The 15000-nt window shown below is 39.7% G+C and overlaps 2 protein-coding genes across 2 annotated transcripts in view; both read right to left on the reverse strand.

The window, feature by feature from the left end:
* The window catches only part of LOC137995845 (adhesion G protein-coupled receptor E2-like), a 5176-nt gene extending 848 nt beyond the window's left edge, over nucleotides 1–4328 (reverse strand). Inside the window, exons 1-5 of the mRNA XM_068841316.1 lie at nucleotides 4196–4328; nucleotides 3756–3884; nucleotides 2750–2890; nucleotides 1197–1322; nucleotides 511–630 (exon numbers count right to left, since the gene is read on the reverse strand). Coding sequence (XP_068697417.1) covers nucleotides 511–630; nucleotides 1197–1322; nucleotides 2750–2890; nucleotides 3756–3884; nucleotides 4196–4229 — 550 coding nt within the window. The 5' untranslated portion in view covers nucleotides 4230–4328. The remainder of the gene's footprint in view (nucleotides 1–510; nucleotides 631–1196; nucleotides 1323–2749; nucleotides 2891–3755; nucleotides 3885–4195) is intronic.
* Nucleotides 4329–10099: 5771 nt separating this feature from the next.
* LOC137995848 (tenascin-like) overlaps nucleotides 10100–15000 on the reverse strand; it is a 17471-nt gene continuing 12570 nt past the window's right edge. Inside the window, exons 10-15 of the mRNA XM_068841319.1 lie at nucleotides 14832–14939; nucleotides 14600–14710; nucleotides 13251–13388; nucleotides 12635–12760; nucleotides 11801–11914; nucleotides 10100–10473 (exon numbers count right to left, since the gene is read on the reverse strand). Of these exons, the coding sequence (XP_068697420.1) occupies nucleotides 10379–10473; nucleotides 11801–11914; nucleotides 12635–12760; nucleotides 13251–13388; nucleotides 14600–14710; nucleotides 14832–14939 (692 nt within the window). The 3' untranslated portion in view covers nucleotides 10100–10378. The remainder of the gene's footprint in view (nucleotides 10474–11800; nucleotides 11915–12634; nucleotides 12761–13250; nucleotides 13389–14599; nucleotides 14711–14831; nucleotides 14940–15000) is intronic.

Below are 15000 nucleotides of genomic sequence, written 5' to 3' on the forward strand. Positions count from 1 at the left end.
CCTCCAAGAGTGAGTATATGACACATCAACCTTTGTTTAAAATATTAAAAAAACTATAGACCTTATTCATAAATGGCGGTCACATTTATAATTCTTTTGTCCACGTGCAAATTAGCCTACCAAGCCTCATTTTAGAGCAAGAAATCTTTTCAATTCACTGTATGGTATCGAGGCTTGGTAGGCTAATTTGCACTTCGACAAAAGAATTATAAATTGACCACCATTTATGAATAAGGTCTATTGGGTAAAATTAACTCGACCAGGGAGAGAAAAGAGAAGTCAATGTGAATGTGATTGATCTCACTGTCGCCGAAATGTCCTATTTCCATAGAAAATGCATGGGACACTGGGTTGTGTTCGGAACATCTTCCAAACTCTTCGGGCGTAGAATACGATTGGTTGAGAGCAGTGAAAAGTTCACGGTCGTCTCATGCCTCTGACTGGGTTATGACCCCAAAAAATCATTTATTTAATGTCATATTTACTATGTAATTGTACTGTATAATTTACCGGGAGGTAAAATACAATCCCCTTGTGTATTTCTTTTGTAATCTCTTTTGCAGACACATTTTCTGTTTCTGCAGTACTCAGTTTCAGGATCACAATGGCATGCGGATCTAGTCATCTTTCCTAAAGGAGTAAAAGGTAAATAGAAAATCGATTCGCTGATCTCTGCTTCAATGACAGAAAGCAATTGAGTGTATTACTACTTTCCCATGTATGGTTCCACGGCAGAATTACGCACGATTTATCATGTCGCTAATACCAATTTAAACTCTCCTTGGAGTTGAGTAAGACGAAGTCCAGCATTTTTTTTTAATAGCATGCTTGCTGATACAGATCCAAACAAAACCGCGGTCTTTGCAACCTGGCCGGCACTAACAATTTGCAAAGTGATTTAAGGTTAGCAGTTAGATTTCTCAACCATTACCTTTGAAATCAGTGTACTGCATTACTGTAACAATGCAATTCAAGCCGTGTCCAATTAGAAATGAAATAGTGCCCTTTTGTTTAGTACGTTCATCGCGGTGCTTTCTACTTTAGTTTGGAACTCGGCAAAGGATCAGGCTTAATATTTTCCCGCACAACACCGAAGCAAAATACCTTTGAAAAAGTGAACTCATTCAGAGTTCGAATTACCGACAGGTATATCAAGGTAAAGTGATGATTGCCAGATCTAACCTTCACATACTCACCCACACAATGTCCGTACTTGCTCTCAATGAATCCTGGCAGACACTGAACACAAGTGTATGAGCCAACAGTATTTCGACAGCGATCAGCAGTACACGTGGAATCGCCCGCCAAACACTCATTTTTATCTGTAAAAGAGCTTATTTTGAGTAGTAATAATAATAATAATAACCATGTAACGGAAACATTTGTTTGCATTGGCTAACACATGAAATGATAGAAAGGTGTAATGCGCCGTGAGAGGGATAGAAAACAAGTTGCTTGGCAGACGCGGTCAGGCGGCAATCATGTTACTTGCGAAATGAAAAATCATAAAAATCATATTTCAAATTCATCTACCATGCCATAAACGTGACTGAAATGCGCAGAACCTTCCTTTTTTTATTTTTAACAGTATTCTTAGGGCCTCTTCATATGAGCCCAGTTGACCGGGCATTGTGATTGGTTGTTTCTTGCGCTTCTGCGTCCGACTCCGACAATCTAATTTTCACTGGATCATAAACGACGGAGTCATAAGCGGAGTCGGAAGAAAATGGGAACGTTCTGATTCTTCTGATTACGATTCCGTCGAGCTTATGACTCCGCTTACGACTCCGATCTTTGATTTTCACTTGGTCATAAGCGCTCTTACGACTCCGACTACGACTCCGGCTCCGTCGCTAGTGAAAACCAGCCTTAAATCCTTTGTAAAAACTACGATGTGTTCGTATGAGAGGGCGGGCTGGCTCGGTTGCCGAGATCTTGGTAAGCGGGCTGAAAATTTTGCCGTATGAACACTTCATCCCGGTTAACAGGAGGAAAATAATACAGTTGATTCTCGTGATAGGACGGACATAACCGACTTTTTACTTCTCTTTTCTTCGATAATGAAGCGTGGAATAGTTTCATTTGATAGTTGGGCTTTTACTTCGTGTAGAAGACGCACATGACGTAACAAAGCTTTAGGGGTCTTAAGGGATTTAGAATTCTGATTAGGTATTGTTTCATGATTTTTGTTCTATTGTTTTACGTCATGTGTGTCTTCTACACGAAGTAAAAGCCGATAGTTGACATTAAGTCAAAAGAGATTTGAGGTTGCTTGAACCATAGTTAGTGGACTGACTATGCTTGAACAAAGAAAATGAGAAATTCTCGCAAGGCTTGTTCGTTAGATTTCACGCCTGAATGGTCGCGTCACAACTTTTTCAAAATTTTCATCTCGGAAAGCGGGCTAAAAGTAGCCATAGGAACAGAAACTAATTTCATCTCGGTGACCGAGACATCCCGGTCAACCGCGATCATGTGATGAAGAGCCCCTTAGTATACCAATGAGGAAAAAGGTTTTTTAGCCCACATTATTGATCTGAAAGCAATACTTTGGCCATACACGTTTGACCGGAACACCTCATGAAATAAAATGTTCACTTTTTAGTGAATTATAGCTCAACAGTTCGCGGCATTAATTGCTAAGTTCCTTCTTTCTGAATTATACAACCTCCTCAATAACTATAATCACTTTTGAATCCATTTCCTTGGACTTTTAACTGGCAACTGCCAAACGGTGACTTCAATCTACCTTCACAGCGTTGCAGTTTCTCTCCCGCCTTCACAGGTTTAAACCCAGGATCACAGACGCAATGATGAGAAGCCAGTGAGGTTTCCTTGCAGGTGCTTGCATATGGACAATGCTCGCCTCTTTCATCACATTCGTTCAAAGCTGAAAAATAAACATAACCTCTTCCCTGATAAGGTAAAAATTATTGACTGCGCTTAAGGACGGTGCCTACTATTGTTATTGCGCATACGTTCTGCGCATCTCGATATACTGGGATTTCCTATCGGCGGTGCTTATTAATACGGGGGTAATTTTGCGCAGTTCAAACCTATGGAGAGATAACAGAACTTAGCCAGTTCTCTTTGTACCCGAAAAGAAAACTGGGGTAACCGTGCATTTTTCAGAGATGATTAAGCTTCAATTTGGAAAAGAACGCCATACATTGCTTTGTATTTTAAAGCTTTTTACAAATATTGTTGATTAATTATCTTCGAAAAATGCGTGGTTACCCCCAATTTTCGTTTTGGATTTCAATAACACATGTTAAGATCTGCTTTTCCCGCATATTCAGTAAACCGCGCAAAAATACCGTTGAATTAGTAGGTATCGTCCTTAAAGGATCCTCGTGCTCGGAGTTAAGAGGATTATGTACCACACCTACACCTGTGCATTTTTCCGCACCGTTTACCATTGCAAGTTTCGAGCCTTCCATTAGTAATTGCCTTGCAAGACAGATGAAAGGTTTCTTTTTGTAAAGCTCATACTGTTTACGATTGCATCTTACTTCTTTGTTGGAGGCGAGTCGTGTTACGCACTTAAGCGACCAACGGGAAACGGATTCCTGGTTTTTAGAGTTCTCGTTTTTCGCATATGTACGTATACCTCACTCACAATTTCATACAAGTTTAGTCCTCAACTATTTAAAAGGTAGCGCCAATTACATCTGAGCAAAGCATCTCCCTTGCCTGGCATTGACATCCATGGCTGTGTTTTTGCCGTAACTCATGAGTATTTATTTGATACTTACGGGCACATTTGTTATCCCAGTTTAAGCGTAAACCATTCTTGCAAGCGCACTCATATCCTCCTACTTTGTTATGACACACCATGTCTGCACCACGGCAAAGTTTCTGATCCTCGAGACATTCATTGACATCTGCAATAATAATTGACTGAAGTAAACTTTATTAAAAGAGATTTTTATTGATGTATTGAGTACTAGTGTTGAAAGTAATCTCACGATTACATTAAATTTGCCACATAACGCTTCGTTAATGTCTTATAAAAACTCATGCAACATTCTCTGTCAATATGAGGTAAATAAAATAAAAGACCTTTTTCGATAGATTAATTTAATTTTCTCTTTCAACAAGGCAAGGTATTGAATAAGCTTTTCCCGTAGCCTCAGGTGACACTTCTTGTCAATGTGTGATGTAAGATAACAAAATTGGACTTTTGTAATTGTACCTTCACAAATTGTGTTTCGACCTCTGCTTGCCATTCTAAAACCTTCAATACAGAAGCAATCAAACGGTCCAGGAGTAGTCTTTTTGCAGATCGCGAATCGAGGACAAAACTTTCCTTGCTTCTCACATTCGTCTAGTTCTGAAATAGAAACCGAGCGTATTACTGGAATACCGTGAGAGACTTTCCTTTGCTAGGGTAACCTACTGACTAATGAACATTTTTTATGAACTAACAGCGTAGCTCCAGAAAATAAGGTAACGAGAAAATTTGGTTTTGGTCACCCTACGACCATGTATACACCTTATCCCAAAATGGCCGCCATTTTGGTATTCTTTTGTTTCCATGCAAATTCGTTCAAGGTTAAATGTTCTTTTGAATTTTACGTTTGAAAGCGAGGCCATAAGGGCCTTAGTCTTCACGCTGCTGTTAAAAGGGGGATTATACCAGATAATGTTACGCTTGCGGTTTCTACTTGGTCGATCATTTTGTGTGTGTTTGTTGTAGGAAAGGCTTGCTGTGTATCCACTGGATTTGAGATCGTCGTCGTAGGTAGTCTTAGCTTTGTTGAATTCTTCTTCGTTGCAGGAAATGTCAGAGATTATCTGGTATAATCCCCCTTTTTAACAGCAGCTTGAAGACTAACATCGGCAAAACCTTCGTTAAGCTCGTATCTAAACACTTCCCTCAACAACACAAGTATCACACCCTTTTCAACATGAACAACATCAAAGTAAGTTACAGCTGTATGGAGAATATGGGAGCCATAATAAACAAGCATAACAAGAAGATCTTATCAAATAACATCGTCAACGACAATAGCGACAAACTATGTAGCTGCAGATCCCAACAAAATTGCCCTCTCGACAATAAATGCTTAACCACCAGCCTGATCTATAATGCACAAATAACTTCTACGACAGCCAATCAAACCACTACCAAGAACTACATCAGATTGACTGAAGGATCTTCATTGCAAGAGCCCGCCCCTATCAAGCAAAAGATGTGATTTATGCTTAGCAGAAAAACTTCATATAATTAAACGCAGCAACAACAATCTACTGAACAAACGATCCGAGCTTGTATCCAAATGCCGACATGAAAACAAGTTTTATCTCAAGAACAATTAAGGCTTATCCTACACAATAGCTATTGTATTGCGCTTGTTTTAGCTCAGCCAGTCTTACACCACACCCCCAGTTCCGCCCTTCTCACCCATTGTAATCAGGACCCCATTGTTCTACTCATCGTAAATATGTATATATAGCTAGCTAATAAGTCTGTTCTTCATTAAATCTGCCTGATGAGTGCATACGCACGAAACTCAGAGTCGCAGGGAATCTTGAGTGTTTTCATTTAGTCATTTAATTCTATACACCGCTCTACACAAACGTGTATTGAGCACTCTTTAGCAATGTTTGCTACAGTTTCTTATGATTAATAACAATAACAATAATAATAATCAATACTTGTATACTTGTGCCTAACATTTTTGGCCATATTTCAGCTAGTTTACAACGTTCATTTTTTATACTAGACATCCATGTTATGGTCAACTGACACCTGTCAAACAAGGTATCCGCTGACCAGTATCACGTGATCATATCGCGGGCTCGAGTTAAGAGCTCATCGAGGTTTAAGTTGACCGCTTACCAAGTACTGGGTTTCGAATGGATCGAAGGATCAAGCCGGGTTGACTTATTGTAAGATTGAATAACCCGTGAGCTCCGCTCTTAGGCTCGGCTAAATCTGTATATTACGATTTATGGTGAACTCACCAGCGCAACTATCAGGAAATAATGGATCAACCAAGCAAACTTTGCTGTTCCCACAATAATTTTTGTCTCGTGGACATAACTGGTATTCTGAAATCAACTAGAATAATTAGCACACATTTCAGAGTGATGCTGCCGGACAAATTATATCGCATGCAGACAATCACAATTCTGTTATCGATGAGAAATAGGAGGGAATCTGAGCACAAACCAGAGGGAAGGAAACAAATAACCAAGTATAATAAAATCGCTGGTCATCATACATCTTTTAATATTTCATTGGTTTATTCGTCCGTCCGCTCGTATTGATTAATTTCTGTCTGTGTACCTGTTGCCGTTCAAGTCTCTTCTCAGGTTGAATCCGTTTGTACATATACATAGGTTGAATACGCGCTCGGATGAATTGAAGAAACCTTTGTTGGAGCCTAAATTAAGCCCAGAGAAAAATTAGGGTCAGCTTAGGATCATTTTTGGATATTATACATGAATATCAAACCGATAAGATGATACGAAACATTGAGAAGATGTGCTGAGATGCGTAAGAAAGAGCTTACAATTGAGAGAAGGTATAATAGGAGGGTTCTTCAATCCTTTGGGGGGGGGGGGGTTGATAGGTGCTTTAAACTAGCTTGAGTGCATATTCAACCTAGGAAAAATGATGACAGGATTTGACCGACAACATATACACGTCTGTTCGTTCTTTGAAATGGCGCACAAGTAATGAAACATTTTCTCTTTTGTTTAATTCGTTTGTCTCTGGCACGTAATTTGAAATTAAGATTCTTTCATTTAGAATGTCAAGCTAGGATTCAAATGATTTTATAAAGTATCAGCCAAATGGGTTTGTTAATGCATTGCTAATTCCGATTGAAACTCACCGCGACATTTCTCCCCTCCACCAACTGTTTTTCCCCTGCAAAGGCATTTTCCGTTTATGCATGTGGCATCAGGTCCACAAAAGTCATGATTAGAGCATTCGATTGGCTTTGCTAAAACAGAGCGGTATTAAAATTCAGAGTTAAAGCGGGACAGTGCCGGAGTGGAAAGTGGATATAATTAGCTAGTTTCTCAGAGTCCTTTCACCGTCACCAAGCAACTAACAAATAATCTTTCTTGTGTTTAATAAAATTACTTGCATTATTACACGGACTTTGAAAAGTAAGAAAAAGATATTGTAAACGGTATTTCCTTTGATTAGAGTTATCTATATGTGGGGGTGGCATTTCTCCTGAGGACAAATCTGTTTAATTGTCAGATTGGGGTTTGAAAACGAAGCTATCATTGTTGCTTTCAATCGGCTATCCGAGTATGCATTTGGGCAGAAAGCCAAAATCTGAAAAAAAAAATGTTTCTGGGAAGACTCTTAATCATTACAAGGGATGGCTAATTCGTCCTTTTCACCATTTATTTCACCATTTATTTCTGTTGTTGTCGCTCAGGATATCCCCTACCCTCTAACCCAAATCGAGATTACTCCACTCCATGGTTTGTATTTGTCGATCTGGGCATCTTTATTACTGAAATTACACGCTACGCCCCTTATATTACATGATATTAAGTACTGCAAATCAATCTCAAAGTCATGATAAACCCGGTTTTATTAACGGTTAACGAAAGGAGTATATGCACTGATCTAAATATCATCTGTTATGGGTATTACGAATTTGTTAACTGTTTTTGAAAATACCTACCAAGCTCACAGAAATCTCCGGATCCTACAAGATCCCCTTTGCAAACACACTGGTTCCCATTACAGGCAGAGTAAGATGGGCACTGAGAGTCGTTTTCACAGGTTTTCTGTCGTTGTTTATTTGCTGAAATGAAGCAATATAAACCTTTATAATTAAATCACAACCGGCCTCGCCCAACTCGGGGCCTCGATCTCGGGAAATTGAAATCCCGCAACGTTTTTGGGAGAATTTTGGGCTGAGTTTGGAGAGCAAAGACGGAACGCGGGTATTGTTACTTAGTTACAAAGTGATACACACCACTTTCTAACAGTGTTCGAGGGCCATAAATCAAGTAACAGTCAGCGTTTTTTTCCACGGAGGTGAAAAGGGCCTTAAATTGACAGTGCTACCTTGCAAAATTGAATGAAGTGGTTAGTTTGTAACGGTGTCACATGATATCGAGTGCAATTTGATATAAATAAGCAAGAGTAAACTTGGTTTTTCAGACTAACAAAATTTCTCAACCCCGTAGAGCAAGTGCAATTCACATAGCTATAATTTGCCTTATCAAATATTTCCCGGTAACAACTGAAGGAGTGTGTAACCGCGAGGCAGAGGCCTAACCTTTTCCTGATATCAGTTCAGCGATTACAAGGATCAAAATGACCGCGTGCTTTGCCATCACGATGGGCTAAGTAAAACGAACCACCGTTCCTTGTTTGAAGTGTAGAACCCACGTTTTTTGGTGACTATGGATTGTTAGCTTGGCGTTGTGCGCGCCAATGAAAATGAGTTTCCGGCCTTTATTCACGTCATCAAAATTAATTCCAAGCAATTCCTTCGAGCAATAATCACGCGCAATTATCACTCAAGATGTCACTGTTCGCAAAAAGCCACGCGTGGCCGAGAATTGTGGTCTAAATTTGTTTTTCTTCCATGATGGACCACATAATCCACTTCCGTCTCATTTGCGCAGGCACGAACTACAAACTTCCGGTGTCTTCAATACCAGAGCTTTTTTGTCTTTTTGGGCTCAGAGAAAAGATCTGAAATTCTAGTGACGAAAAATGAATTTTGCTCCTCACAGAAGAAAAACAGAAGACGTAGAACGTTTGTTAACCCGCTTTCCGGCGGTAGTTGGCACAGAAAAGCACAATGTTCGAGGCCCAGCAAATCTGGTCTTCATATGGGACGAACAAGTGGAGAATCTGGGGCGAGGAGTAAAACCCGGGGGGCGGGGGGGGGGGGGGGGGGTGAGAAAAGAAGGACAAGAAAACCATAGGAGTGAGATCAAGTCTTGCTCACTTCCCCAAGGCCCACTCACTTCTTATTTCTCCTGGGCCCACTCTCCCTTGAAGTCACCTGTGTCCACTCTCCCTTGAAGTCTTAGAAATGGTAATGCTACCCTTCAGCTTTGCGAAAACGTAGTCTTTTTTAAAAAAATTAAATTTTAATATAAGCGTGAAAAAAGCTTGTCTTCAAGTCACTTTTCTGACAGGCAAAATAAGCAGATAAGCCCATGTACGTGGACTTCATATCAATCTGCACAAGTGCGAACCATATAAAATGCAGAAATGCCTTCACTGTGTAATATCAGTCTCAACCCCAGAGCTCTTCTCTTTTGCAAATAAGAGCTCTGGGGAACCCTGATACAAGTTTCTTCTCATTGGTTTTCGTGAAGAGCAATAAAAAGCGTCTCTAATTGGTGCGTTCATGTTAGTACGAGGAGTGAGCAGACGCCGTAAGGTTCAAATAGCCAATTTTTAGCTAGATGAACCCTACGGTGCAAGTAGAGTTTCCCAGAGCCTACGGTCATGCGCAGACATGACATCCGAGGCTCTGGTGACGAAAATGTGTGTAGTATATGTGGATCGGAATGTTATATTACATTAGATGAGGAACCATCCGGGGCGAAGGAAAGTGATGTGTTTTAATAGGGGCCGACTTTTCCCTCCCTCGCTCTCTGAAACCTAGTTTGGGACCTAGTGGCTGGTACAAGCGATCCGTGGGTGGAAATCTCGGGGTGCATCGTTGCTCTGGCAACGCGTCCAGAAGTACCACTACTGATCCCGCTTTTGACATCCTCTACTTTGGAGACTTGGTCTCTGCATGCGCAAATTTCGTGCTGCTATTGCTTACCGTATGTTAGACACAGCGACTGAATTTTAATTTCCTGGTTTGATAAGTAAACCATTACTTGTTTTGAGCGTAAATCCATATGGGTCTAAAATTCTCTGGGATTCGTCGCGTTTCGCTATGTTTTGGAAATCTTATTTCTGGGTTTTCTCAGGCGCTAAATGTAAAACTAACGGTGTTTCTGCAATTTCGATTCTGGAGTTCTTCTCCAGGTTTTTCACGCGAACAATAGATTCGAGCTTTTGGTGAAAAGAGAGAACAGGAGTATAAAACCTCTGTCACTGAAAAACGAATAAGGTATTCCTGCATAACATCCTCCCGAACTTCATCATTTTTGCGGACAATGAGCTTTTACATTGATATTGCCTTCAAGGGAAGGTATTTTTTCAGTTATAAAACATTTAAAGGGAAAAGATCACCTGTGGTCACACGCAAACTCGATCGTCAAAAAACGGTGCATAAAAAGGAGTACTTTTTATTGCAAAGAGAGGTGAATTGAACTGATATTTTTCCAGTTAATGTCCAGATATCGTCTGGATGTCTCTAGAAGGTTGGAGTTAACACATAAAATCTGCCTGGACTTGTTTTATAGCAATTCCAATCGCTTAGTGAACCAAGGACCCGAGAAAGAACATCCACAGGCAACTGAGAAAGCGCTGGGCGGAGCGCGGGTTGGCACGGCCATTGGACAATAATGAATCTGCAAGGAAAAAAAGACAGCAATTTCAAAATGAGCAGAAATCAGTGATCGCATATTTTCAGATGTTCCTGAAACCGCTTTTGTAGAAATTTAGTGGAGAGATTAATCGGTGGGTCTACCGAAATCATCAGTGAAAAGGCAAACGAGAGTCAATAGCTTGTCAAAAAGATTTTAACTGTCATGAGAAGCAACCCGATCGTGGAAGATCGGCACAATAAAAAGATGGGGTCACAGTGCTTGTTGAATCGTGCTGTATCCCCCTTATTCTAAGTGTTTTTTACCGAATTACGCGAGAAGCGTTCGAAGATTGATCAAGCGGAAAAATTATTGCTATATAGCAAAAGCTACTAAGTATTACTGAAAACGTGAGCCGACTTCTTTGTCCGGGCTATAATCTTTTAGTAAAGTGATTTCAATTTGCCCAATCTTGTAAAAAAAACGTAATCAAATTGGACCGCCACAGTCCTAACCTTGCACTTAGTGTCTGGCTCCAAGTGCAATTTCACGTCATTTATATGTAAATACTTCAACTTCTACCATCCAACTTTTTTTCTCCTTAAAATATGTTTTCCCTGTACCTATTATGAGTAAATAACACCAGTAAAAAGGGGTGGTTATCGTGCTCGTTTCTTCGCAACACGCCGACAAATGTATAAATCATTTTCCTCGAAAGGACTGGGGCGAATTTCAAAACAACAATTTCTTAACGGAGAAGAGTTATCGTGATTGTCCTTAAAAGCTTTTGAACAGCGAAAGCGGCCTTTGTTTTCTCTCTTCAGATAGCCGGCGAGCCGAAACGCCGCCATCTTCGAAGTCGCAATGTCATGCCAGTATAAGATGCGCGGTGGAAAACCTTAACTCAATGGAATTTCAGTCTGTGATTTAAGCTCGTTCCTTACCTTTTGGGTACACATATTGAGCAAATTCTTGAAAGAGAGAGGAAACTAGTCGGAAGAAGTTCATCAGAAGCCATAACCCTGATTATGACTCCTGGTTTCATGCTTTTTTCGTTTTTTTTCGTTTGTCTGCTTTTTCCGCGCCATCTTGAATTACGTCATACGTGAATTGATACGTCATATGCGCAAATGTCGATCGCGCACCTGATGATTCTTTGTTCCTATAAGATTATTTCCTTCCCTACCCCTCCCCCTTTGCTACCAAAGCGATCACCGAACGCTATTCAATAACTCGAGATTACTACTAGTATGATAAGCAGCAACTATGTTGCGAAAAACGGTGCTAAATCTCACTATCATCACAAACAGGACAACTTTGAAATGCTGCTTCGTGCTGAATTTGTTTCGGTTTGGTAATTCCTGTGTCTCACCTTCATCTGGCAAGAAACATTGGCCGAGTGCATTGAAGTCATATCCGTCAGCACAATAACATTCGCCTTCATAACACTCTTCATTTTCACCACAACCACCGCACTCATCCATGGCTTAAACAAAAGACAAAAATATTATGAGCAAGGTTGTCTATCATTCAAAACTCCTCACACACTTCGTGGTGTATTACACAATGGAGTTTTCCTATTCCCTATGTGACTGACATAGTTACGTGGGCTCCGATACAGAGTTACTAAAGACATTATGTTCAGAAAGGAATATTGTTTTACTGTTCCCAGCCAATCTGTAGTATTTAAGTGCAAGCTTCGATCTCAGAACAGTTAGCCTTTTAGTGAAAATGATGAATACGTCAATCAAAATAATTTTGAAATGTAGCAAATTTAAGAAGCTTGGTTTGTTAGTTTGGTTAGTTAACGAATATTGATAGCAGAGTAAAGGAAAATACTCGGATTTTAGTCTTTTACCAGTCTTCTTCATGTTTTCTCTACTCATTTCATCTTCAAGTCACACTTATCGCTAAGAAACGAGATCACTTGGTGTAAATTCACGGCATAAAGCAAGATGGTTTTAGTAGATGGATGCAAAGCTGATCCAAGAGCAGAAGCATTTCAACTCGCATGTTTCCAAAAAGTAGGCATTTTAATTTCCGGAGAAAATAGTTCAATGGAGATAGTTCGATACACTAAGATAGCTTTTTATTTAGAGCACTAACGTACATGGTCACTGTGAATGCTTTTTCTGTATGTTGTTGAACCATGTAGATCGCGGGCTCAAAGTACCTAAGTTATTTGTTCAGTAACTTGCGGACTGACCTACGCATTCTCCGTGATGTCCATCAATAAAACCATGTTTACAATTAGTACAGGCGTATGACCCAACTGTGTTAACACAGCGGCTATCTTTGCACTTTGCCCTCAAAGTCTTGCATTCGTCAACATCTGTGGAAAACAAGGAAAACAGGCATTGCGAACAGACTCATTACGAGGTTTCATTTTTCTCCAATATATTCAACTATTCTTGCATGACTAACTCAAAGAAACTTGGTTGAATCATATCTAGGTACATAGGTTTCTAAACAGTAACCTATCCGGCGTTATTCCCTACGAACGCATTGGTTTCAATAACTTTTTTAACCTTAAAAACAGACTAACTCCGAAAAAAATAGTAGTTTCAACATAAGGGTAGTCGATAGTTCGCTCCTAGAAAACTTTTTTAATTCAGAAGTGCCCGACCACGCCCAGGACAGCACATTGACTCAAAAAGAAAACTTCAAGCATCCGTTAAAAAAAATAAGTAGGATTAATCAGAACAGCATCAATCGGGGAATCACGAGAGTTCACAATCGTGCTTTGATCATTGTCAAGACTGATCTTAGCCTGCGTGAAACCGCGTCCTAACTACTAACATAATCTTATCCTTTTTACTTACCAACACACTTGCTCCCATTGAACATTCTGTAACCCTTAAGACATCTGCAGACTGGTTTGTCAGGAATAATAGGATCGCTAATGCATTTGGAATTAGGACCGCACTGCTCCACTTGTTCTTTAGAACACAGTTCACCCTCTAATAAAAAATCGAAACGTGTTTTCAATTCACAATTTAACCTGACGCCGAAGAATCAAATATTAAGGACAAAAGCGTTCAAGCGATGCGCAAGATGACAACAATGAAATAGAAAATAGGCGATGGTAAAGGGGTCGAGAAATTAACCTCTGTTGGTGTCTTCTTTTAAACAGGGCATTGTCACGTTACATAAGCCATGTTTTAGCAACTCAGAAAAGCCTTCGTATGAATGGGAACTTACAATGCTTAAGTTTCGTAAAAAAAAAAACAACTATATTATTGCAGTAGAGGTGTATTGTTTTTTTATCGCTCAAAGGATGAATTGATGAATGGATGAGGATAAAAATTAGTAATTAGCCAAATATTTTATTTTTTATAGGTCTTCCTGGTGAAATTTATCACCATCTTTCCCTTAGTGTCCATGTTCAAAGACAAATATATTAAAATTGACTCCACTCTTCCTTACACGATCGAGGCTTGGAACCAGGCTCTCTCAATCTCTTAATTTTCATTGTTATCAATAAGAGAGACTGATCAGCTGGTCACATGGAAATTTGTTGAGGATGGGTTTATTCTCATCAATAATTCGAGATCTCTGGCTCCTTTCTTATTTCTTTTTACCGTCAAGAATCTGGCTAAGATCGAAGAAGGTGAAAAAACAAGGAGACTGAATTTGAGGCTGTTTCATGTGATCAGATATAAACATAGTTCTCCTACCTCATTTCGTTCTGTCATAACTTCCATTTTTGTTACTGATAATTCCCTGGCCTTGTTTGTTTAAAGGGTGGATAACTATCCACTAGCTAAATCACTATCCAGCGGATACACAGTAGCAAAATCAATTGAGTTATTCAGTGGATAGTGCTATCCACCCCTCGGACGACTGGGGACTGGGGCCCGTTTCTCGAAAGTCCCGAAAACGTTTCGGCACCGAAAAGCCATTTGTGAAACTGCATGTCAATCGCCTTTTTTGGAAAGTCGATCTTTTAACATCTTTTCAAGGTAGCAAAACTTCAAAGAAAAATGACTGTGCTGTGGAGTTTGACGACTTTAAAAACACTCTCCGTTCTTGATATCATGAAAGGGAAATGTAATATTCGAAAATATCCCGTAACGTTTCGGGACTTTCGAGAAACGAGCACCTGGTTTTTACAATTTCAAAATCATACTCAAAGCTGAGGTTATCCGTGATGTGTACCTTCTTTACTTACCCCTACAGAATTTTCCATTTCCTGTGAAGTTATTCTGACAGATGCATTTTCCCATAAAGCATTTTGCCTTTTCATGACATTCCTTGTGAGACTTGCACTTCTGTAAAGGGGCTGTTAAGAAAAGGAATTTCTTGATTGAATCAAATTCCTAATTTTAGCGCGAGCTAACATTTTAATTTATTTTCTAAGTAACTCAGACTTCAAGTATAAAAATCTGTAATGCGTATCTTACCAGGTAAACATGTTTTTGTGAATCCCTTTTTGATCAGTTCATCTTTACACTTACAGAGAAAATACTGGCAATAACCGGAAACTCCACATTCCTCATTGGTTTTGCATTCTGTTAAATTAAATGTACATTCAGATTTTTTAGAGCGGTTTTCAATTGAGCGTCGAAAGTA

This window comes from Montipora foliosa, chromosome 3, assembly GCF_036669935.1.
Source record: "Montipora foliosa isolate CH-2021 chromosome 3, ASM3666993v2, whole genome shotgun sequence".
NCBI lineage: Eukaryota > Metazoa > Cnidaria > Anthozoa > Scleractinia > Acroporidae > Montipora > Montipora foliosa.